Here is a 23,759-nt window from a genome sequence, read left to right as displayed (position 1 = left end):
CGAAGCATATTTTGGGGTTTTACACTTGGAATATTGTTTCTTGTCTTTCTGCCCAAAGAGAGTGCTGTACATTTTTTCAAATTTTATTCAATTCTAATCCACATTCACATTCTAAATGGAAAACACCCACTCTAAAAAAACCAACAACTGTAAACAAAAAAAACTAAACGTCAATGACAGAGAATTCATGAGGTGAATAAGGCCACAAAGGGACAATTTTACTCCATGAGCTGCTCTGTTCCTTCCCCCCCCCCACCCCACCGCCTTTTCTAACAAGGAAAAAACAAGGGCCTGAAATCAATTATCCTCTCTAGTCTAGTCGTTAGCTGCCCTTGGATAGACACAGATAATTAAGCTCAGCGCTTCTTTTAATATTACGGGCACTTAGCGATTCTGATTCTGACTGAGCTCTGGCCTGCGCCACACTCAAATCAGTCCCACTGGAGGCAATGGGCCACACTCATACGAGGTTCCATTAACTGGATCAGAACGCTTCAGTGGCAGCATGCAAATGGGGGCCAAAGGGCAAAGAGAGACAAAAAAAAGTGTATGTGCGAGAGAGAGAGACGGAAAAGAAATGTGCTAAGCATCCGTAAAACCGCACAGGGCTTGATCTTTATCTGTACTCGCTATGCCCCCATCAGATCCATGTATGATGGGAGAAGTGCAGGAACAGGATGTGACGCAGGCTGGATCCAAACCCACATTCGAACCTGCACAAGAACAAAGGCTTCGAAAAGCTGACATTCTTGTCTGGCTTTCACATTAACAGATTTAACAGTTCAAAAAGAGGTATTTAAAGACGAAATAATGAAATGTGACATTTATATATAGTTTTTCCTGACCAGAATAAAAAAATACACATGCAAACTCCAAAAGAAATTCACTGAGAGTGAGAGAAAGGGAGAAAAAAACAAAAAAAACACATACACATTATTTATCCTTTATTAAATGGGACAAAAAGGTAGACAATGTGATGATTCAGGCATTAAATGCCCTCTTGCTTCACATTATCAGTCCTCTTCATAATACGCCGTGCTCTGATTGGCTCTTGTCAGCCAGTTTAATGTCAATAGTAAATTGGAAGGCTTGTTAACCTAGTTGGGACATGATTACGGGCAATGGCAGGCAGTCATGTAAAAAATAATGTCTATTAGACTAATCTAATCAAGAAGTCCTTTTACAGATGAATTAGAATGGGGCAGCCAATTATTTGAAACATTTGCGCAGTGCTTTCTGTCAGCGAAAAAGAAAAAGAGAGGAGGAAGATAACGACACACGAGCTGTTTAACATGCAGGCCATGAGTTGGCTCATATCACCGGTCGTCACACTGGGAAGAGGTCAGAGGCTGACCAATGCAGGATCAGCCAGTTAATGGTGAAGAAATGGACCTCCGTGAATGCCTGCCGGCACTGACAGGAGAAACGATAAGGACAGGTACATGACAGAAAGAAGGTGCTCGGCACATGTCGAAATTTAAAATGTGATTATTCTTCTTTCCTTTTCCACAAAGAGATCAAGTTCAACGAGTAACATTATGCGAGTAACTCATGGGACATTAATGGTACGTCGCTCTCCGTCTACGTCTGGATCGGAGGAAGAATGAAGCCCAGCAGGCCTCCCCAAATCACCCCCCTCATCCGTCCCCAGGGCCCAATCTGATCTCAGCTTTGGGGACGCACACCTGCACCCCAGCCCAGATTAAGAGCCGGGTCTAATTTGAAATCTGTTAGCTCTGCCCTTTCAGAGACCGATATCTGGCCATAAAGAGGCTCTTTTTTAGCCACTTACTGCTGAATTATTATAGGCCAGACATTGCTCATGATGACGCATGTCAGGCGGTTTGTGGAGCTCAATATCTCAGCTGTCTGATGGAAGTTTCTTGGATTCTATAAAACAGATGTTAGACAGCCTAGTCTGCAAATCAACACCCACCTTCACCCGCCCATCATCATGCAGATTTGGCCATGGTAGAGACGAGAGAGTTAGTTTGTTAGTAAGTTAGCTGGTTTGCTTTACATTAAGGTCTTAGTTGTGTTGTTAAAGCTCAGTTATCAAGGTGTTGGACTTTATCTTTGCGTTTTTTTTAACCTGATCCCTCAACAAAAACACAATGTCCATTGGTTATTGCCAAAAAATAAGCACTGTGCTTATAAGCCCTGACACGTTTGGTTCATTATAACAATCTTCACATGATCATAACTTTCATGAATTTTGAAGCCTAAATACACTCACCAAACATTTAAAAAGCTAAACGTAGGCTCCAAGTCACCACCATTAAGCCTTAGGCAACTCTTTCACTTCATTATTTTAAAAAGTCTGAGTTAGAATAGCATGATTATAAACACAACTAGTGTATAGACGAGCATACCTGATTAGTGTGATGGCGTTTCATACATTTAACCAAATTTCAGGCATTTAACCAAAAACCCATAAAAAACAACAACATTGACTTCAGGACGATGGAACCAGAAGTGCTAAAATAATAATTTCCAGGTTTTGGCCTAGAAAAAAAACATAATTCATGTAGCATTCCACTATAATCAGTAACAATCTGATATTGTTTTCTGCTATTGATTACACTCAGATAACACGAGAAAACAAGTATATCACTAACATGCACTTGGAACAAAGGGGTGTGTGAAACGCACACAATGCATGTATTTCACACTTTAAGATATTCACGCTTGGTGACAGGCTGCGAAACGTCAGAGTGTTGCTGAGGGTTGGCAGTGTGAGATGCCAGCGAGCGCCACCCTCCCAATAAGTCACCACGAGGCGCAATTAGCAGAGCTGTCATTCCTACCCTGCCTGGCCCGCTAATACAGACCGGCACCTAGTGTGTGAGGAAGGGGAGAGGGGGCTCTGGTGTCCATGGCAGCACCACACTAATTAAAAAAATGAGACTGCAACATGGCCTAGCTGCCAACAAAGAGCACTCATGCCAAAACCTATCGCCTATGAGGGAGAGTGTGTGAATGCGTGTGTGTGGTCAAACAATCCCAAAAATAAGCCCATAGCGGTGTCTTTGAGCGACCTCATACAGTTTTAGAGTCAGAGAAGGTGTGAATTTATCCGAGGCAGTAAAAGGTTAATGGGTATATTTAGAGGTTCTCTCGGGCTCAATCGTACATAACGGCCAAGCAGCCCATGAGGCAACAAGAAGAAACTTTCCCTTTGCTTTACAGTTAAATACAGAGAACATGTTTCAATGGCTCAATAATAGCCCTATTAACTGACAGATATCACTGATTTAAGTGTCCTGAAATATAACAGTCCTAGGATCAATAAAGAACAAAAAAAGGATTTTTAAACAGATAAAAAAAAAAATCTAGGTTTTACCCTAAATCCAATAACCGATAAATGGACAACATTAAAATTCTATATTGTTTTGTTTCGAATTAATTAAAGCTAAAAGACTAAAAAGTAAAATAAATTGTAAATGCTACAAACAGTTTTAGGAATTAGGGTCAGTTTATCTCAAGTGGTACAGTGGAGGTTGCTTGACCATTTTTTTATTTTCCTAATTTCCTCAAGACAGCCGCTGTGGTAAAACAGTGCTTAAAATGCCACAGTATTCTTGTAAGGCGGGGTTTTAGAAAGAGGGGGGCGTGTCCAAATCAGCAAGTATAGTTTTAGAACAGCTAACACACAGCACCATTAATTCAACTCTTGACATTCTCTTACAAGACGATTAACAGTGAAGGCTGGGAGAAGAGGCAGGGGTTGCTGAGGCTAAATGCTAAACAAAACCTTATAGAAATAGGTGGGTCAAGAAGAAAAAAGAGAGAGGCTGAAAACAGCATACTATTTCTCTGGTCGGATCCAGGTGGGCTGTCTGGGTGTGATCACTCTAAAACATAATTCCAGCCTGGAGAACGAGGAATGATGCATGTGGAGAAAGAGGTATGGAAGACAACGCGTCTCTTCCCCCTTACCTCCAGCTCACACCCCCCAAACAGGCCCCTAATTGAAAGACGAGAGTAGCCCAGACCTTGACAGGCGGGAGGTCAGTCTAATTGCTGCTGGCCATATTTAACATTAAGATAATCAGCCCATTAATTACCCTTTGGATCATTAAATCAGTCGCTTGCAAAATGAAATTTCGAGCTCTATTACTCACTTGAGAGACCACGAGGGAGGGTTTTCATTTATCAGCCACCAATCCTGGATGCAGAGCGCACACACCAATGCCTGAGCTGTTCACCAGGACACAAGCTTGCTGAGTATCAGCATTTAGCGACAAGACAGCGCTTCAAATGTATGAACGCTTCAAAAATGTATCAAGACTGAGACATGCTAATAAGGAAAACCATGAACTTCACACACACGTCAAATCATATCAACAGTATTTCATTTTCCAAGAAGTATAGAGTATACATTAGATTATATTCTGTTTTTAGATTTGACACACTCACTACAGTCAAATGTGCTTTATCCAATCAGATTGAATCCATTTGGATGTTACAAGCTAAATCAATTCAAACGTCCAGTAAAGGATGGGAAGGCAGCAAATTACACGCAACAGAGCACTGACAAAATCACATGCACACACAATCATGGGGTGGCCAAGTAGTCTTTAAAATGTAAGTCGAATTCTACAAGATTCTCAGCGATTTTATGGCTTTTATCAGGTTTCCCAACCAGGCTTCATGAACCCCTAGAATTTCATGAGGGAACTTAAGTTTGTAAGATTCTAATCGAAATGCAATTCTGAATTCAATTAAAAGGCATAATTTTTTTTTTTTTCATTTTAAATATAAATATAAAACATATAAAGAAGGTTTAGTGGTCTGTTTCAGGGTGGGTTAAAAGGGATAAACTATTCTTAACATTAAACTATTTAATTACAGAGCTGTTAAGCTCGGCAAAGCCGCATTTGATAGCTTATGACAGCCAGTCTAATAGACTCCCCTTTTATACCCTTTTTGACATGCAACTGTTACTAAAGCAAAACAGTGAACATAATTATGCTGAGCAAGAGTAGTTTGTGTGGATGTCTTGTGTAGTTTTGAAATGTATGTTGGTGCATGCATGGCACCGGTGTGATCTCTTCCACTTCCGAATCTGTCTAATCATTTATCCTCTTCATTTCCTTCAGATCACTTTAAAATACAGCATTTTGTGTAGAATTTCAAAAGGGTTCGATACGTTTTGTGGTCTGCGCCGACTTGCGCATATGATCATCTCTGTGCTATCGTATCTCTGGACCAGAGCTAACCCTGTACGCTGCAGTGGTTCTCATGACACTAATGTGAAACTAGACTTAATTCGCCCCAATGGAAAGCATATTTACACTGTCCGCATCATTCCCTATCCCCTATATAGTGCATTAGGTGCCATTCACCATATGGAAAATAGTAATAGTGTGAACAAGTGACCAATTTTAGCCACAGCTTCAGCCACTATTTATAGTGCAGTGGGCGGTATGCTTCAGATTCGAGAGAGCATTTGATTGGACAGAAAACCTGATGAGAAGATGAATAAGGAGTGATGTGATCAAAATCATTGATCCATATTGGTGGAAGTGAGAGACAGTTTTAAATGCTTGTATCTTTTAAATGCAATATTTGTCATTGTTTTAGAGCACACTAGCTTATAGATAACCTTAAGGCTAATACATGTATACTAAAAGCTAAAAAACTTTAATTTTGATTTCATGGGTACTTTAATATAAAGTATGACCAGGGCTATCAAAAGAATAATGTTTTAATAGCGATTAATTGCACACTTATCGTGACATTAAGCATACAGCAATCACATAATATGACAGAGCTCGTGTTTTAAAGTGAAACACACTGGAATGAATAATTCACTGAAAACGCAACGTAAGTCTCTACTCTCTCTGCCATCTCTGAAATCAGCCTGATATTCTTTACATCAGCACTGTTTTGGACCAATTGCTTGAAATAATTCGCTTACTGGATCATTGGACTGAAAACTTTCCCGGAGTTTAAAGAATTTAAATGATCTGATCGCAAACAGAGAAGCAAAATCGGGTTAAAGGGTTAGAATAGAAATTTCCACATATGCTTGTGCCATTGTAGATGCTCAGTGTGATAAACTCCCGACATCTAAAATAATCTGAATGCGTGATGTGAATTACCTTGACAACTGAACCAAGGACCCCCATTGTCAACTACTATATTCTTAATATTCTTGATCTACAGTTTTTACTTCAGATGAATCTTGTCTGCTTAGCCTAAAAATATATTTCACATCAACTTTCAATGTCACTAAGTAAAAGCCAGGTCCAGTCAAAAACATGAGGGAATCACACTGGATTACACTCTGTCTATTTCAGCAGGAGTATTGAGGGTGAGTAGAGAGATGACTGTGTCCAGTGACTGAGGTTAATTGAGATAATATTGACCCTCTCTGTAATCTCCTCTTCCCACTCAGGGGGCCACATGCCTTCAACATACATAAATAAACAGCTACATGAGGAACTATAATCGCATTAGCACATCGACAACGGACGGCAGAAAATGGCGGATCCATATCGAAAGATTTTCAGAGAGGAGGGGAGTAATTAAAAGGTGCTTCAGGTGACTAATGAGGCCGGCGTGGAATGGGAAGTCGATATTTTGGCGGCCAGCAGTCAGCACTAATTTGTTATGATGGCTGGTGGGACTAAAGCCTCTATGCCGATAATTACGCTGCTAAAGATGGAAGAGCAAGGAAAAGGAAAAATCTGATTTTAGGTTTTTCCACAGAACTCCACACACATATGCTTTAAGGCAGAATGTCACTGTCATGTGACCTACGCGTCAGTTGCATAGCTTCACCACCAATGGTTATAAATGGGATAACCATGGGATATTAAAGTTTCCATCGAATGCGCACTGCAGAATCTCGGTGGAAGTAGAAGGTTATCCGTGTACTTTTTGAGTACCGTTTTTTTAATACTATGTATTCGTACATACTACTCTGTAGTAGTATACTATATAGTTGGGAAATATAAAGTAGGAAAATATAATCAGCACCTTGTTTACATTAAGTGGAAATAATGATAGATGTTACACCCACAAAGTGAAATGATCGATTATGTGAAAAGCTCAAACAGATGGAAAGAGGAAATAATGTTATTGTGTACCTGCTGGCATCAGGAGCAGGCTTTAGGCGTCCTTGAGCATTGGCCTCCCACACACTATTAGCAAGCTCATTGCCAATGGCAGACATGACCTTGATGAGCTCCAGGGGCCACTCGTCCAGGTCCAAAGAGCGAACACGGGACAGGTGAGTACCCAGGTTCCGATGAATGCCTGAACATTCGATACAGATCAAAGCCCCTAGGTTCAGACTGGCCCAATCAGGATCTGAAAAAGCCAAACAAGAGAGACAGAAAAAATTAAACAGTCCATAAGTTTATTATATTATATTATATTAATATATATATATATATATATATATATATATATATATATATACACACACACACACACGGCATAACCATGTATATATGGCATATATAACCCTAATTTGTCCATATAGAAGGTACATTCTGTTTGTTGCATTATTTAGCCAAACCAATATATAATGATCAGTACATAATACGAAATGTAAACACAGATCTCAGATTATAACAAATTTATTCAGGTCAAAACTCACTCTGAGCTTCACAATCCACACAGCGTGTGTTTCCTCTCATGTTCCTGACAGACTGCAGCGCGATGGCTTCTGATTGGCTGCTCAGACGAGACTACGGGCACATAAGTTAAAGTTTGTTTCAAAGGTAATGACTCTCATGAAGCATATTATAAAGCATCATTAGACAATTCTGACTACACAGCAACATTGCAAACACCCAGCATTTTATGCTGAAATGAGATTCTAAAGTGGGGAAACATGCGGAGCTAAATAAAAAAAATAGAGGCACTCTGTAGAAGGTCCAGGGAAATGCAATTTGCCCTGGCCTGAGGCATAAACACATAGTGGGTTGAGAGTTAAAATTGTAGCTATGAAACTGGCATGTAATACTGCAGGAGGGTAATATTAGAATAAAAGTAATTACAATTTCTAAACATGGGCATGAATGTGTAATATGAATATATTATATATATACACACACACACACACACAATATATACATACATACATAGATACATACACAATACAATCATTTAAATATGTTTTTTTTAACTGTCCAAGATGGTTGTAGGGGATCTATGCAAAATATATACAGTCATTATTGTCAAAATAGCTGGCAACAAAAGTGAGTACACCCTAAGTGACCATGTCAAAACTGTGTCCAAAGTGTCAATATTTTGTGAGAGCACCATTGTTATCTAGCACTGCCTTAATCCTCCTGGACATGGAATTCACCAGAGCTGCACAGGTTGTTTGCGGGCTTTCTTGTGAGCCAGCTTCAGAAGAGGCTTCCCTCTGGGACGACGGCCATGCAAACCGACTTGTTGCAATGTGTGGCGTATGGTCCGAGCACTAACAAGCTGACCTTCCGCTTCTGCAACCTCTAAAGCAATGCTGGCAGCACTCATGCGTCTGCACCTAACACATAGCACGAGGACTTAACTTCTTTGATTGACAGGAACAATCCTGTTCCGAGTGGAACCCGTCTCCCGAGTGGAAGGTTGAAAAACCTCTGTATGACCCTGGCCACTGTATTGTAACTCAGTTTCAGGGCGTCACCAATCGTCTTATAGCTTAGGCCATCTTTGTGGAGAGCAACAATTCTAATTCTCAAATCCTTAGAGTTATTTGCCATGAGGTGTCATGTTGAACATCCAGTGGTCAGTAAGAGAGAGTTGTACTCAAAGCACAAATTTTAACTGCTCTAATAAAAGATACACAAATTTGAATGGTCCTGTCAAGCAGACAAAAACATGAACATGATGAATAGGACATGTGGCTTTGCATGGTTAAACAACGTACAGCTATTATCACTTAGGGTGTACTCACTTTTGTTGCCAGCTATTTTGACAATAATGGCTGTATATTGAGTTATTTTCAGAGGACAGTAAATATATACTGCTATACAAGCAGAATATTGACTACTCTAAAATATATTCAAGTTTAATTTCTATAGTGTTGTCCCTTGAGAAGTGGAATGTGAGGGGTGTACTCACTTTCGTGAGATACTGCATAAATACCATTTTACAATACATGTACAGTACTCTGCATGTTGGTTGAATCACATTACTTTGTAATGGAAAACATGTGTTTTTCATTTATTAAGAAGCAGTGAGGCCTTTTTTAATATAATTTTGTTAATACTTTTTAAAAATCAAATTATGTAATGAGGCTTACTTAATTAAATGCCCCCAATTAATTAAAATACATTTTTTATTCAGAAATTGAAAACACTCCCCTCATAGAAGGGGTGTATTCAAGTTACTGTATGTGTAAACTGCATTGTTTATGTAATTTTTAATAAATTAATAATAAATGAGCGTCAAGAAACTGACCCATAAACTATACACACCAGCCTTTACATCATAGGAATGGGGTCCCTTGCAAGTGGAACATAATTTTTGTGAGACCTTGGCATGAAAAAGTTCGAAAACCCCTGGTCTAAACCACAGCAATATGCTGCTGAATCCAATCTGTTTTCTACCTTCTGTTTGCTGCTCTCGCAGGACTGCAAGCTCGCCAGGATCTGGCTCTCAATGGCCTGAACCCATGCGTCCCGCTCCTCATAGGATGTTGCCTCAAAATTCCAAGTCTGTCCCGTCAGAGAAACAATGATGAACTCAAAGTTGTCTTCTTGTTCTAGACCAGATGGGAGAAAACAGTCAGGATGATTACTAATCAACAGCAGAGAAACAGAATGTTTATTAAGTGATGCATGGAATTTTTTGTTTGTTTTAAAGAAACTAAATGCAGCTTAAGACATTATATGAATAATTAACTCAAACACTGGGGTTGTACTGTTTTGGGATAAAAGTCACCAGGAAGGATTCTCGCCCCTGTGGAGCACCTGTTAGCTGCAGGACACACTCTACAACCCCTGACCTGGAGGGCTTGCTCCGCGACCCTGGTCAGGATATGCCACTAATTACAGACCAGACGAGACCAGCATCACAATCTTTCCAACCGTGCTGCTGGTCCTGTCCACAACACTCCCTAGGCAAAGTGACATATGGATCTGCTATCCAGGGCCCTGGTTAGGTTAATGGGCCAATCACGAGACAATTAGGAAAATGTGTGTGTGAGAGTGAGTGAGTGAGAGAGATAGAGTGAGAGACCCATTTTCAGGAGTTTATCTCAAGAGTTTGAGTACAGAGAAATGGAGGGAGGTTATTTAGCGGCACTGAGGGTCAACATTTGGAAAGTGTTAGGAACAAAAGGCCATTGACTGGGTGATCAGATGGGACAGCAATGGAAGGGGCAAGCAGATGGCTTGAACAGAGAACCTGCATTGATGAGATGTGTTGGTGTGTCACAATCAAAGGGATACCCCCTGCTCGAAACACGATCTGAGCCAGTAGGAGATCACACACTTTACACATTCTGTTTATAATTTACTCTGGAGTGGGCAATTACATAATGAAGAAGTAATCAGGGAAGTAATTCCACACACACACACACGGCCAAAATGCCATATGAAGTGGAAAGACCCATGCACTCAATAGCATCTGCAGGCCAATGAGGGAAACATCCTGGAAACTCTGTATTAGAATACATCGAACAATCTAATCCCTCACGGATGGCTGGTATCCCTGACAGACAAACTCATTTCAGCCTCAGATGGCACCCTCATGATGCTTTTTACACAAAAATGCCTAGCACAACTGATTGGCTAATGTTGGGATTCAGTTGGAGTCAGGATAACTAAACATTGTATCTTTGAAAGAGAGAAAGCTTACATAGCCTCTTCCTGTCTGAAGATGAAAGTACTGTATCATCAGTGACAAGGGACTGTGTGCATGTATCTCAAATTTAGGTGACGATACGCACAAAAATGAAAACAACAAAAGACAGGAAATAACAATAAAGGCATGTTATATTAGTGTCCACACCAATAGATACTGTTCTGTTTATGTTGAGGTGGGCTGCAGGTACTGTATCTGCTGCTTTAAATGCTCTATCAGGGATATTCAATTAAAGTTCCAAGAGGTCCGGGCTCTATATTTCCTTCTCAGCAGAAGTCCGGACAATTTTTGGATAAATTTCCATCTGGGCAGCAGTAGTACAAACAAAAACCTAAACAGTCAAAATGGTCATCAAAGACGAGTATGTTTGGCCTCAGAGTCAAAGCAGTGGTTTCTAAGAAGCTACTGTGTGGGGGTTCAGTGTTTTTTTTATTTTTTTTATTTTCTTAAAATAAGTATCAACAAAGCACATAATCAAAATACCCTCATCATGAACAGAAAACAAATTTAACTAGTTATTTCAAGGTTTTAGTTGTCTATAAATAATTTTTCCCAATTACAACATAATTTATTATGAAATGCTCATAACATAATAATGCTCAATATAGATGGGAAAAAAAGTATTTCCAAAAAACTTGTTTAAATAGTCGGAGTCATATATGAGAGATAAAAAATAGTTGTATATGCTGCATTCTCATTTTCTGCACTGTTTTATGAATCTAGATCTGTTGTTCACCGTTTCTCTACTGTTGTTAAATAACTGCGTTATCTGAAGCTCTTGTAGCGCTGTATCGTCTTCAGCGGGAGAGAGAAGCAACGCACACTAAACAAAAAAGGCTTGATTGAAGCATGTTTTGCTCTAGATAGAAGTATCAGAGGATACAGTGCCGAAAGATCTTGACCATAAACGACCCTGAGTGCTTGTGGCGTGAACCGCTCCGTTGTTTTGACGTACTGCTCACTTTAAAATACAGAAGGCCAGGTCGGAACCAGTCTGCTATTTAAGGTCCCCTGCTTTAGTTCCTTAAAGCTAGGTGTATTCTGATTGGCTATCAATGCTAGTTTGAATGCAAAGTTTGAAAGAGGTCAGGTCATGCATCACAACGGCTAAAGTGAACATGTTGAATGTGTTTGTAGGGGCTTATGGTCAGTGGCATCAAAGGTTACAACTCTCATGCCATTCCAATCCTGTAGGACTTTCTTTTATGGAACAAAACAGAAAAAAAATTGAGGAATGTTTCAATTGTTTTTGTACATATAATATACGTTAATTGACTTTGTTTAGACCAAATTTTTTTTTTCAGTTGTACAGGTTTGGAATGAGATAAGAGGGCAGTTTTGGCCAGAATAAGCTGTAATGTGGACCAGAATTTATGCTGATAGTCTGGCTCTGTGAATCCGTTATTTTGCTGAATGCAAGATTAAAACACATCTATCAATTGTATTCACAGCTTATTTGTTCTTCTTACCATAAATAAGCATTCAAACCAGTTTGTCTATGAGGCTTGAGGCTTCTCTTCTGGCTACACTATGTTCTGGGACAGCTTTTCGAATCATCTCCCTGTGAGGCCATTTCACAAGTTAAATCAGCGGGAAATCTGTTCAGTCACACCATTTCCTCTCCTTCAGTCAATCACAGGCCTAATTGAACTCCTATCATACAAGCCATATTAAAGGTCCCGCAGGGCCATGAGCCACCCTCACTGCTGTAAAAGAGCCTTGTGTTTAAATCCCAAAATTCCTCCCTTACAGAAAGACAAGCTTGGTAGACGGCATGCTCTCCACTCTCCAAACTCAGAAAAGGGAAGGAAAGAGATCTTTCCTGTTCTGGATCAAAATAACAAGCATACATTAGATAATTTGATCATTTACAGCAAAAGTCAAACTCAAAACATCAACAAAAAGTGGCTGGGGAGTCTGGGCCTATTATTTATTCATTTTAAGTTTTTTTTTGTATTAAAATTTGCAAGGTTTGGGGGTTGGTGGGATCACTGGAGCATCCCAGCCTAGATTGGACCCACCCTTCAAAGGCACCGGGCCCTCTGGGGTCAGCAGCAATGTTCTCACCCTAATTAAATTGCAGTGCTGTTGGGGAGAGGGCGGTATTTGACAATTATGAAAAGCAACAATGCAGAAAGATGATATTCGGAGGCAAATATGAAGATTGGCTCCGCCTCCTCCCCTTAGCACACAATTAATAAGAAAACAATTGTGTAATACGAAAACTGCGATGACAGGGCATCAGGCAGCCACCCCTCCCCTCTATTTCGCCCTTAAACTTCAAAATGGGGCAGCTATCATTCATCTGGTGCCTGGTACTGATCTCCATATTCCACAAGCTACTAATATGACGATAATTACTTTGTGCAATTTAGACCGAAAGGATCCAATCATTTCTGCACTTTTCTATTGTTGTGGTTTGATGTTCAGGCATAATGCAGAGGCAAGGAAATTTGTGAACTTTGACACAGGCAACCTTTACCAACAAACGGCACACAATCAACTCAGAGCAAAAGATGCAGCATGCACAGAAATGAGGCAGGCTAGGGTGGGGGTGTTACCTCCACACGGCCCAGACGGCAGTGCTTGGGGGTACAGTGGAAGAGTTGAATGCTTGGAAACACAAATTAACCGAGCGAAATGTCAAAGCACACAGTATTGCTTTGTGACACAGGTCATTAATTCCCATATTATCCCCTCTCCTTTCAAGCATCCAGCATTAATAACCTGGCAAATATTACAGGAGTTATTCACATCCAGGGAAAAATGTGAACAAATAAATAAAGCAGAGGAGGGGTGGAGTCGTGGGAAATGGGGGCGTGCAAAGAGGAGGAGCCAAAGCTTACATGTGACCTCCCACAATGTGTTCAATATCACCAAATGACATCCAGTTTACCATCACTAAATCATTGAAAGTCAAACACGACACTAACACATACAAACACGACCATGGAAGCAAAGCATACCTTTACAATCGTTACATGCTCTAAGAACCGTAAGTGCCGTGCAGGGAGTGTTTCAGGGGTGAACAGTACATCGGGGAGGACTGAAGGATAAGGCATAATCACAGGGTCTCACCGTATGTGTGAGGGGCTTGTCTAAAAAACAGGGGTACACTGACTTCCCCCTCGCTCTGTTTTCTGGAGCTAGTTACCTTCAACGTTGGAGGCATTGCTGTAAATGTTGCGAAGACTACTGACGCGATTTAGTTTCCATGCCCTAAGTTTGGCTGCATCCGACGGCAGGCACAGGCATAAGCGGAGAGAAAGAAAAAAAAGACGAAAAAGCAAATGATAGGAGTGGAGAAAGTAGAACAGACAAAAATATATTTTGGAAATAAACAGGAAGTGTCAAAGCAATGAAATACAATTCACAGAGAAAATCAGGGTTGAAAAAGGATGAACGGCAGTCCGCAGGCAAAAGTGCAAATATTCCTTCAAATGAGAATTATATAGAATTTTTAAGTTAGCTAATGAAGTCATTGGATATGAAGTAGGGTTGAAAACACATTGCATTAGTTAAAAAAAAAAAAAAGCATAATAATGCTCTGCTTGAGTGGAAAACTGCAAGACAAAACAGGTTATGTCCATGTTATGCCAAGTGTCTAAATGAAAAATAAGGACACATCTGTGCATTTCATAACAGTGGAATAAAGGGTGTTTGTGTCAACAATGGCACTTTTGGCCCTGTGTTTAATTTCTCCAATAACAATGACCAACAGTATACAAATATATCATATGATTCTCTTTCAAATTATTCTTAATGTCCCACCACTGTGCAATTCCACCACACCAAATTATGTATTGTGTTTAATAGCATTCTGTTACAGAAACAATGGTTTTGTAACATTTTTTAATCAAAATTATAGCCTGATTGGAAATATTCACAAAAATATTCAATTCACATGTGATGCTTACTTTTTCTTTGTTCATATTTCATCTCAAGTTTTAAGTATTTTTACTGACAAAGTCATCTTCTTGGTAAAGTAGAGTTTATTTTAATAAACAAGTTCAGTGTGGTGGAAATTACGCCACGTCTGTGTGACAGAATATAAAAAAAATAATTCAAAAAAAGTTTATTCCAACCTTTTTTTGTTGAATTTTTAAGATTTAAAATTTGGAAACTAATTACACGCAAATCACTGCGCCAAGCAAAATGCTGTTTAAGTCATTTCATTTTCAGTTCACTGTCTGTATTAACACAGGTCTAGTCTCCACTCTTTAAATAACTGTTCATTTCCCAGCTGTGCTGACAACTGACCTGAAGTCACTCTGGCTCAGTGCAGTCTCACTCTTTTCCCCTTAGGCCAAAGGGGACATTTGTTACACAACAGTAATCCTGGAAAAAAAACTATCCCATCCAGTCCCTTCCATGTGCACAGCATCAGAAGCAAAAACTACAATAACGTGTACCCAGTATCAAGCTATTTTCCACACAATAGACTCTGTAGAATCTGTATAGGATAGATTGACTCCATCTTATTGTCTACGTGCCACGCTTGGTCTCCCACGCAAACCATTCTTCGCCTTCTAATAACATAAATTCCATGAATGTCTGCTCTTAACATGTCTCCATTTCATTTGCAGGTCTTAAAAGACACTTCACAATGGCTTTTGTTGATCACAGACAGCAACTTTCAGTTTGAGATGGTGAATGGTCCTTTTTTTCCATACCATTAGGAAGCCATAAGGCCATCTTCACTTTGTTCCTGAGAGTAACAGCGCAGAGCCGTTCACCTGCAGAATGCTTTAATTAAACGTTACGGCCACGTGCCAGACCGATTCCAGCTGAGGACACCTGTGAGCCCCCGCCATCCTCTGGAATGTCTTTCTCTTTCTGGCCGTTTCTTAAAACGTCTCGCCTTCCTGAGGTATCGTTCTCTTTGACCATCAAGGCATTCATGAGCCTCCCGCTGTCCCTGTGCAGCGCAGAACCCACGCCGTCTGCCTGATCCGGTTTCAAAGGCTCTCGCATTCTCCTGCTCGCATCAAACGTAGTAATTACTTAACAAGGGCCACTTAGGGCCCTACAGCTCAGCGGTAATTGATAAACTGTGATCGTCCGTGCAGTAAGTTTGCCATTTGAGTGGTGAGCTTTCAGCGGCCCGCTGTGGGGGGGATGCGAGGAGTGTAAAAATGCACGGCATGCTGGGATGGATTGATCTTCGTGCGGGTGTGTAGGGGGATGAAAGAGGAATGTGTGTGAGAAGACTTTGTTTCGGAGAAAGAAGAAGAGCAGGTGAGCTAAAGTTAAAGAAAGACCCTATGACATCATCTGATAATCTACCAGCACTTTTGAGATTGTGTGTGTTCAGAAACACATTTCTAAAACAACGAGCAAGGAAGGAACTTTATAACATAGAAATGATTCCACTGTATACAGTTATAGTCATTTTTACAAACTCTTTTCAATTACACTTCTCTATACAAATACAAGTCATTATTCACATTTATTTTCTCCACTACAGTAAGCCGGTGACTGCTGCGCCCAGAAGACTTCAGCAGTGTGTTGAACTTGAGAACTGGACCAATCCAATTTCATGAACAAATGATTACGGCTGGTTTTGAAAATCCAGGTCAAACTATTCATTAAAAAGACTCAAAATAATTTTGCTTTGCTCTGCTAGGAGAGTTAGAGCGGATGTCAAGATTTTGAGCGAGTTAAGACATGGAATATAGTTTTTGAATCATATAGACAAATTGTATGATTATTTTGTGGTGATTTTGCATTCTTTTCAAACGCCAAGCCTCAATTGTAATTGTATGGAAGAGAATGATTAGAACATTATTAGAAATCTCTTCTTTTGTTGTTGTTTAATAGAAGAAAGGCAGTCATGCAGTTTGGAATGACGCAAGGATGAGTAAATAATGAAAGAATTTTAGTTTTTAGTTTTTACTGTATTATATGCAAAACTAATATATTGTATTAAACTGTATTCTTTTGTTGTTGTTTAATAGAAGAAAGGCAGTCATGCAGTTTGGAATGACGCAAGGATGAGTAAATAATGAAAGAATTTAAGTTTTTAGTTTTTACTGTATTATATGCAAAACTAATATATTGTATTAAACTATTACTTTAAGCATAAAGTACAACAAAAATGACTGATGTATAAAGAAAAATGTTTGCAATACAGTAAGAGATATTTCCAATAAATTATTATAACGATAATTCAGAAAAAAAATAACATGCAAATAATGTCACAATGCAAACACTTGATGGTTCTAAAAAAAGGTTCATCTTCTTTCAGTAATATATGATTGATTTTGGGTTGAAATATGAACCAAACATGTTTTTAGCTGGTTTTGTGTCACATGAGATGTAAGCCAAACACACTGTTCAAGTAGCACCTTGCCATCAGAGTGCATATAAGTGTAGCCGTGTTTCCATTACAGATATTTTCTTAATGTCGATAAAAAACTATTGCGAAGTGACAGTGTGACTGAAACGTAATTGTTTTCCTCTCACGATCACAACCTCTCAAGTCATTCTATAAAGAATGCCAATGGATGTTGGTAGGTTTACATCTATCCCAGCCACTGCACTAGCCATTATTTTTAATCGAAGGAGACGTAGGCATGTTATCCAAGCATTAATGGCAAGGAAAGCCCCTTATGAGGCCACGTATGAGGCGTTTCTGGGTGTTTCTCCCTCATATCTGCTTCGAGGTCTTGATTGTGGCATTTCTTTGTGGTTTAGAATCCAGTATGCCCATAAGTCTTTTATGGATTTTAATAAAGAACTGTCTCGTTCTCTGTCCAAACATACCGCGCCATCTACGTCCGGTGACCTGTAAATGCGCAAAAATTGTTTCTATTGCAGTTTTCTGAAATATTCCTTTTTCAAATTGCCTAAAAAACCACTGCATGCGAGCGTTAAAAACTTTTTGCGAAATTGACGGTTTCCATTGGCCGTATTTTCAATTCGCAATTTCAATTTGCGCAATTTGACGGGTGATGGAAACGCAGCTTGCGTGTGAGTGTTCTGTAAGACACACTGAGTGCAGTACCTGACCGTGACAGTGTGTGTTATATAAAACACTATGGACGCAGTACCTGGCTGGTGGAGCTCATGAATAACAGAGGAGCTGACAGCCTTATCCCTCAGCAGGCCCGCGGTGTGACAGCACTCCCCGGCCCCACGCACAAGTGCTTAATGGCTAAATTGGGAGACTGTTACTAATCGCTTATTGAATAATGAAAGTGACACAGCTGATAAAAGATTTCAATACTGTAGATTATTTATAATATTTCACTTAAGTGCCTGCCTGACGAATGGGGGCTGGGGAAGAGGCCCGGGCGGCGTCTGACAACGTTCAACCTTTTCAAAAAACGTGAATCAGGGCAAGACAAAGTGGCTCTCCAGGGTTAGGAAAAAGGAAAGGGGGAGGGAGAATGGGTAAAGAGTGAAAGAAAGATAGTGATGGCGAGAAATAAAGAGGGGGTGAGTGAGGTACATTAATGCAAACCCATTTCTCACAGAAGACCCCTACAGGTCAGAAACTACAAGAAAAATCTCTTTGTTTCAACACATACAAATCCAGAATCCTCTTCCAGAATGTTAAATTGGCAAATGTGGTCCACCACAGAAGAGGAAGACAGAAAATATTTGTATTAGACACTGAAGTATCAATCATAATAATCACTCATATAAACTACATAATAAATGGATTGATCAATATATATTAAAAAAAAATTGTTGTTGTAATTTTTACAGAACTCCAGATGGGATGAATTGCAAAATAAAAAGTAAGGTTCAGAGATTTACCATCAAAGACTGAATATAATCTTGGAACAATGGTCATGTATATGCTCAGTACAATCTAAGGATTATCAGGGGCCTCATTTCCCATGATTCCACTCTTCCATGACCACATGGTGGCACCATAGAGAGAATTAAGTGGAACAGATGGCCTCTCAAAACTCTCAAATGCTAAGGTCATGGTAGAGATGGTGCATCAGATCAGTGGTTCTCAACTGGTATTACATTGGCCATCAAATGGAAACCCAATACAGTGTAAAAATATATATATATATATATATTTTTTTATTAAGCACAAAAAGTATTGTGCATATTAACATACAATATTGTTCAAAAGTTTGGAATCGGCAAGATTTTTAATAATGTTTTTGTAAGAAGTCTCTTATGCCCACCAAGGATATATTTATTTGAGGAAAATTAATTAAAAGCAAAGCATTAATATTGTGAAATACTATTACAACTTAAAATATTTGTTATCTATTTTAATATATTTTTTAACTGATTTATTCCTGTGAATTTTCAGCAGCCATTACTCCAGTCTTCAGTGTCACATGATCCTTCACAAAACATTCTACTATGCTGATTTTGGTGCTGAAGAAACATTTGTTATTAACAATGTTGAAAACAGTTGGACTTATGCAAAGCTTTTGGTGGAAACTGTGATTCTTTGATAAATAGAAAGTTGATTTTATTTGAAAATTTTTGTAACAGTATAAATGACTTCATCCCTGTTGCTGAATATAATTAATTTGTTTTGTTAAAAAACAGACCCCAAACTTTTGAGTGGTAGTGTACGCAATTTAATAATTTATTTATAATAAAAATATAAATGATAATATACTCATTCAGTGCACCAAACACAGTGTGGTCACACTGCAAATGATCATTGTAATTAGTTTATAGCCTTGCCAGCTTTGTTTCCTTTTACATAGTTTGAAACCTGTCATGAACCTATTCATGTTAGCACGTCTAATTTTAAGTGCTTCAACCACCTGAATTTGCACTCAAATACTGTGATGCATATTTATACTTGCCATTTTGCACAATTAGAAGACAAGGATCATTTTGTTACTTGGACCTAGCATTGTTTTTCTGTTCTCTCCACAATCTGAACAGACCTGTGGCCCATTTATGGGTCACGTCCCCTAGTCGAGAGCATCTGAATGCATTAATATATGTTATATAGACCTGTTAGAAACATTTAATTCTAGAGCAAATACTATAGCACATGACACATGGATGTATATACACACACGCACACATACTCTTCCCTCACTGACAATATATTGGCCCCCTTTGGGAGAGGATCAATAAGGGTTGATTGGGAACATTTTAAACAAGCACTGATCGTCCGCTCTCAAGAGGCCGTGGCCACCCACACAAGCCCAGTCTAATTAATCACACACTCTCTGAGCTGACACACACTCATCCATCATTCCTACATGCTCACTGTCTCTCTCACACACACATATATACAGATGACCTTATAACACTTCAGAACTGTATTCTCATCGTGACAAGAGGTTATAAACTACTTACAGTAAACTGATAACTCATTCGCATTAAGTGTAGACAAACATTCACAATAAGATTTTGAAAATGTAACGAGGCATATCATGAGATTCATAAATATATTGTGATCTAGCAATTAAAAAATTTTTTTTTGTTAATTTAAATATCCAAATCTTCTTTAAAAAGTTAATAAAAGTTGGCTATTAGACACTTTTGATGCAAATTGTGTTTATAAATATTCTGTATATTTCAGTATAGTAATGTAAGCATTACTGTGAGATTTTCAGTTGGAAATTATCCTCTGCTATGTTTGAAACTAACAGAAGCAGTTGGTGGGGCACATTCGATTCAATTAAAATATTACGATTTACTAAAACTGTTTTCTATTTTAATACATTTTATAATGTCATTTCAGCAGCCAATACTTCAGTCTCCAGTGTCACATGATCATTCAGAAATCATTCTAATGCTGATTTGGTGCTTAACATACACTTATTATTACTGATGTTGAAAACAGTTGCTGATTAACATTTTTGTGGATTCTTTGATAAAGGTCAACTGAACAGCATTTCATTAAAATCGATTTTTTCCTGTAACAATTTTAAAGTCTTTACTGTCATTTAAAATCAATTTAATGCATCCTTGCTGAATAAAACGTCTTAATTTATTTAGAAAACAAACAAACATACTAACCACAAACTGCTGAATGGTAGTGTGTTACTGTAACTTTTGGTAAAATTAGTTAGATTATTTTGTAAATTGTACATTTTGTAAATCTGCATTGGCATTACATTCACATGTAAACCTATGTAGGCCTCTAGCAAAGTTTTGTACAAACAACACTGTAAGTGTAGTTAAATAAAATGTTAATTAAATCACTTTAAGCTTCAATTCTAGCTAAATAAATATAAAATATATATCCAGTGCATCACAACGGTGACTGCAGTGATGAGTGGAGTCTGTGCGTGTGTGAGTGACAGACGGCGTTTAACCGGCTTGTCTGTGTGAGATTGTAATAATCACTCAGCATATTTCTCTTGCTCCACGCAGGCCTGTCAGCTGCCTGATCCATACTGACGGCAGGAAACATATTACACATCTGCTGCTCAGAAACATCTGTTCCACTGCAACTTCACTGCATGACGGTGTGTGAAACAGCATATGTGCTCTTTTATACATGATGGTATATGGGAAGGCTTCTTTGATTCTAATGAAAAGTACTGAATCTATATATGGTGCAAATGGTCTGCATGTGAATGTTATTATTTATTCAGTATTTGAATGAAAAGGTACATGAATTAACTTGAAAGTCAATTTTTGGTTTTGCTTTTATGACAGCAGTATTCAAATGGCATGAACTCAACATGTTTAGTAAAAATTTAAAATGTTATCCAGCGTGATTTAAGAAATGTTTCAAAGAGAAAGCTGGATTTCTGACAGTTCATTTAAAGGAGTTCATGTGGTCAATTTTACAAATTAAAAAATGACTTGTATTTATGTTAGTGATGTCAAAGGGATTTTTGTATTAAAAACAGCTCTGTGAGTTACTTCTTGAGATAATTTATAATAAAATTAAAATAGTACGAAATATAACGGTCACGGTTCTTGTCAGGATAGCTTTAGCAGCTTTAATAACCCCTCTAAAATAAGAAAATGAAAAACATTCAACATTCATAACTGGTTACTATTGCTTGCTAAGTTTTTTTTTGTTTGTTTATTTTATCAATTACTTTTCACTTGTCTATACTTTTCAAGCAATGCTTAATCAAAAAGGCTACAATGTCATTTAATTTATTTATTTTAATAATGAATTAATATTTATTTATAATTATTAACTTTAAAAATAGTCAAATAGTGTGTGTTAATGCTAATTAGTCTTTACTTATTCAATTCACAGGTACGGTTACTGACTGCTGAAATGTTGGCATCCTGCCAATGCTAATTTGGTTATTGACCTGACAATTTTCCATGTGTTTTCAGGTTTAAATGGATTTTAAAATCCAAATATTTCAGCGTGGACTTTTGTGCCATGTTTTCTCACAAAGCACACTCACTCTCACCCTCATTTGACTTCCCCTGTAAAATATCAATGGCACTGCAGAAGCTCAGCCAAAGATACGGGAGAATGTTTTAAGACCAGTGCTTTACAGCTGTTCTTAGGAACGTGGCTGAATGTGCAGACCAAAAGAGGTTCAGCAGAGATCTGGCCAGATTGTGTGGCACAGAGACAGGAAGTACCTTCTGCAGTTCCAGAGAAGCCGTCCACCTTGAAGTTACTGGTACTCTTCTTCCTCCTGTGTTTTTTGCGGTTGGCGTGGGGCGATGGGGGCGGATCCATCTTTGGACTGGTGGTACTGGATATGCTAGGGCTGGAGCACACAGAATCTCCCATACTGGTATCTGCACACACAGAGAGAGAGCCCTATTTAACCACACACTAGAGCTGCACGATTCATCGTTTAAAGAGCACGATATCCATTCAAACACCCATCCGATCTTATCCCTAAGTGACAATGATTCAGTTGTCTATGAAACCTTTGACAAGTACAATAACAGCAGAACATCTAAATCTACGTTGGCGCTGCCGCTGACCCAGAGAGCATTTTTTAAACCACAGTATCAACATTTCTGTTACAATAACTCAAATTATCTTAGATTACTGGGATAAAAGTGTATAGTTTGGAAATAAACAATGATGTCTACAGTAGTGATCAAAACAGAGTAAATTTGTTACACTGTTTGTCATTGAATCATTCATTCAATAGATTCATTAAAAAAACGCTGATTTATCCAGAAATTAAACAAGTGAAGTCTTTGAGTGAGTCATTGAATCATTCATTTAAACTGATTTTTCTTTTAAATAACTCAAATAAAATATTTTAAATAGACTGCAGCAATTAACATTTGTCAGAACCTCTAGTAAATTACCTGTTATTTTGTTTAGATGTCTATTCTTAATTTATTCAGAATGCAACTCTGCCACACATGTAAGAAAAATCTATAGAAACACTTAGAATATGTATATTTCTATAGAATTATATTATTCTATAGTTATTTATATAACTATAGAAGAAACAATTCTGTTAAGTTTACAAATCAGACTATAGCAAAGAAAATGTTACAAGTAACTGAAACAAGCACAATTGTCAAAACACCTCCAGGGTCCCAAAAAACCCCCACCTAAGACCGCAGAGGGTTAAACCTAAAACACAACGCAATGCGTCATTCAAAATACAGAAAAAGCACCTGTGTAAAATCAATACAGAGAATTCCTTCAAATTAACCGTACATTGGGCCCTGTTTGCACAGACCGTTTTTAGAGTGTAGAACATTCCGTGGTGTCTACTCTGGTTTAAATGATCGAGCACCCGTGTTCGTGTGAGGCCAGTTCTGACTGGCGTTTGGCTGGATCCTCCAGCTCAGGCTATCAGAGGGGCTGCTTCACTTTTCATAAGCGGCACTGACAGCTGTGACTAGCGGCAGAATAAAATAACATTCAGTTCACATCAATTTCAGGCCGAGTGAAAGCGCTGATGTGGGGAGGGGCCAGGGGGGTGTTCGGGCTGGCACTGAGCATGCTCCCAGCGCCGTGCATCAGCACACAGCCCCAAGGACGGCCGTAACTTATTTTACAATCGTTTAGTCTCAGCTCAAGT

General features: G+C 38.7%; 1 protein-coding gene across 5 annotated transcripts in view; it reads right to left on the bottom strand.

Moving 5' to 3' along the window:
* Nucleotides 1-23,759, bottom strand: part of agap1 (ArfGAP with GTPase domain, ankyrin repeat and PH domain 1) — a 175,592-nt gene that overhangs the window by 13,381 nt on the left and 138,452 nt on the right. For all 5 annotated transcript variants that reach the window (XM_079629328.1, XM_079629329.1, XM_079629330.1 and 2 more), the window contains 4 exons: nucleotides 22,342-22,503; nucleotides 9,576-9,730; nucleotides 7,613-7,703; nucleotides 7,098-7,320 (listed from right to left, as the gene is read on the bottom strand). In XM_079629328.1, coding sequence (XP_079485454.1) covers nucleotides 7,098-7,320; nucleotides 7,613-7,703; nucleotides 9,576-9,730; nucleotides 22,342-22,503 — 631 coding nt within the window. The remainder of the gene's footprint in view (nucleotides 1-7,097; nucleotides 7,321-7,612; nucleotides 7,704-9,575; nucleotides 9,731-22,341; nucleotides 22,504-23,759) is intronic.

This window comes from Phoxinus phoxinus (assembly GCF_949152265.1).
Source record: "Phoxinus phoxinus genome assembly, chromosome: 11".
Classification (NCBI taxonomy): Eukaryota; Metazoa; Chordata; class Actinopteri; order Cypriniformes; family Leuciscidae; genus Phoxinus; species Phoxinus phoxinus.
The sequence above is the reverse complement of the archived record's forward strand: the minus strand, read 5'-3'. Positions and strand labels throughout refer to the sequence as shown.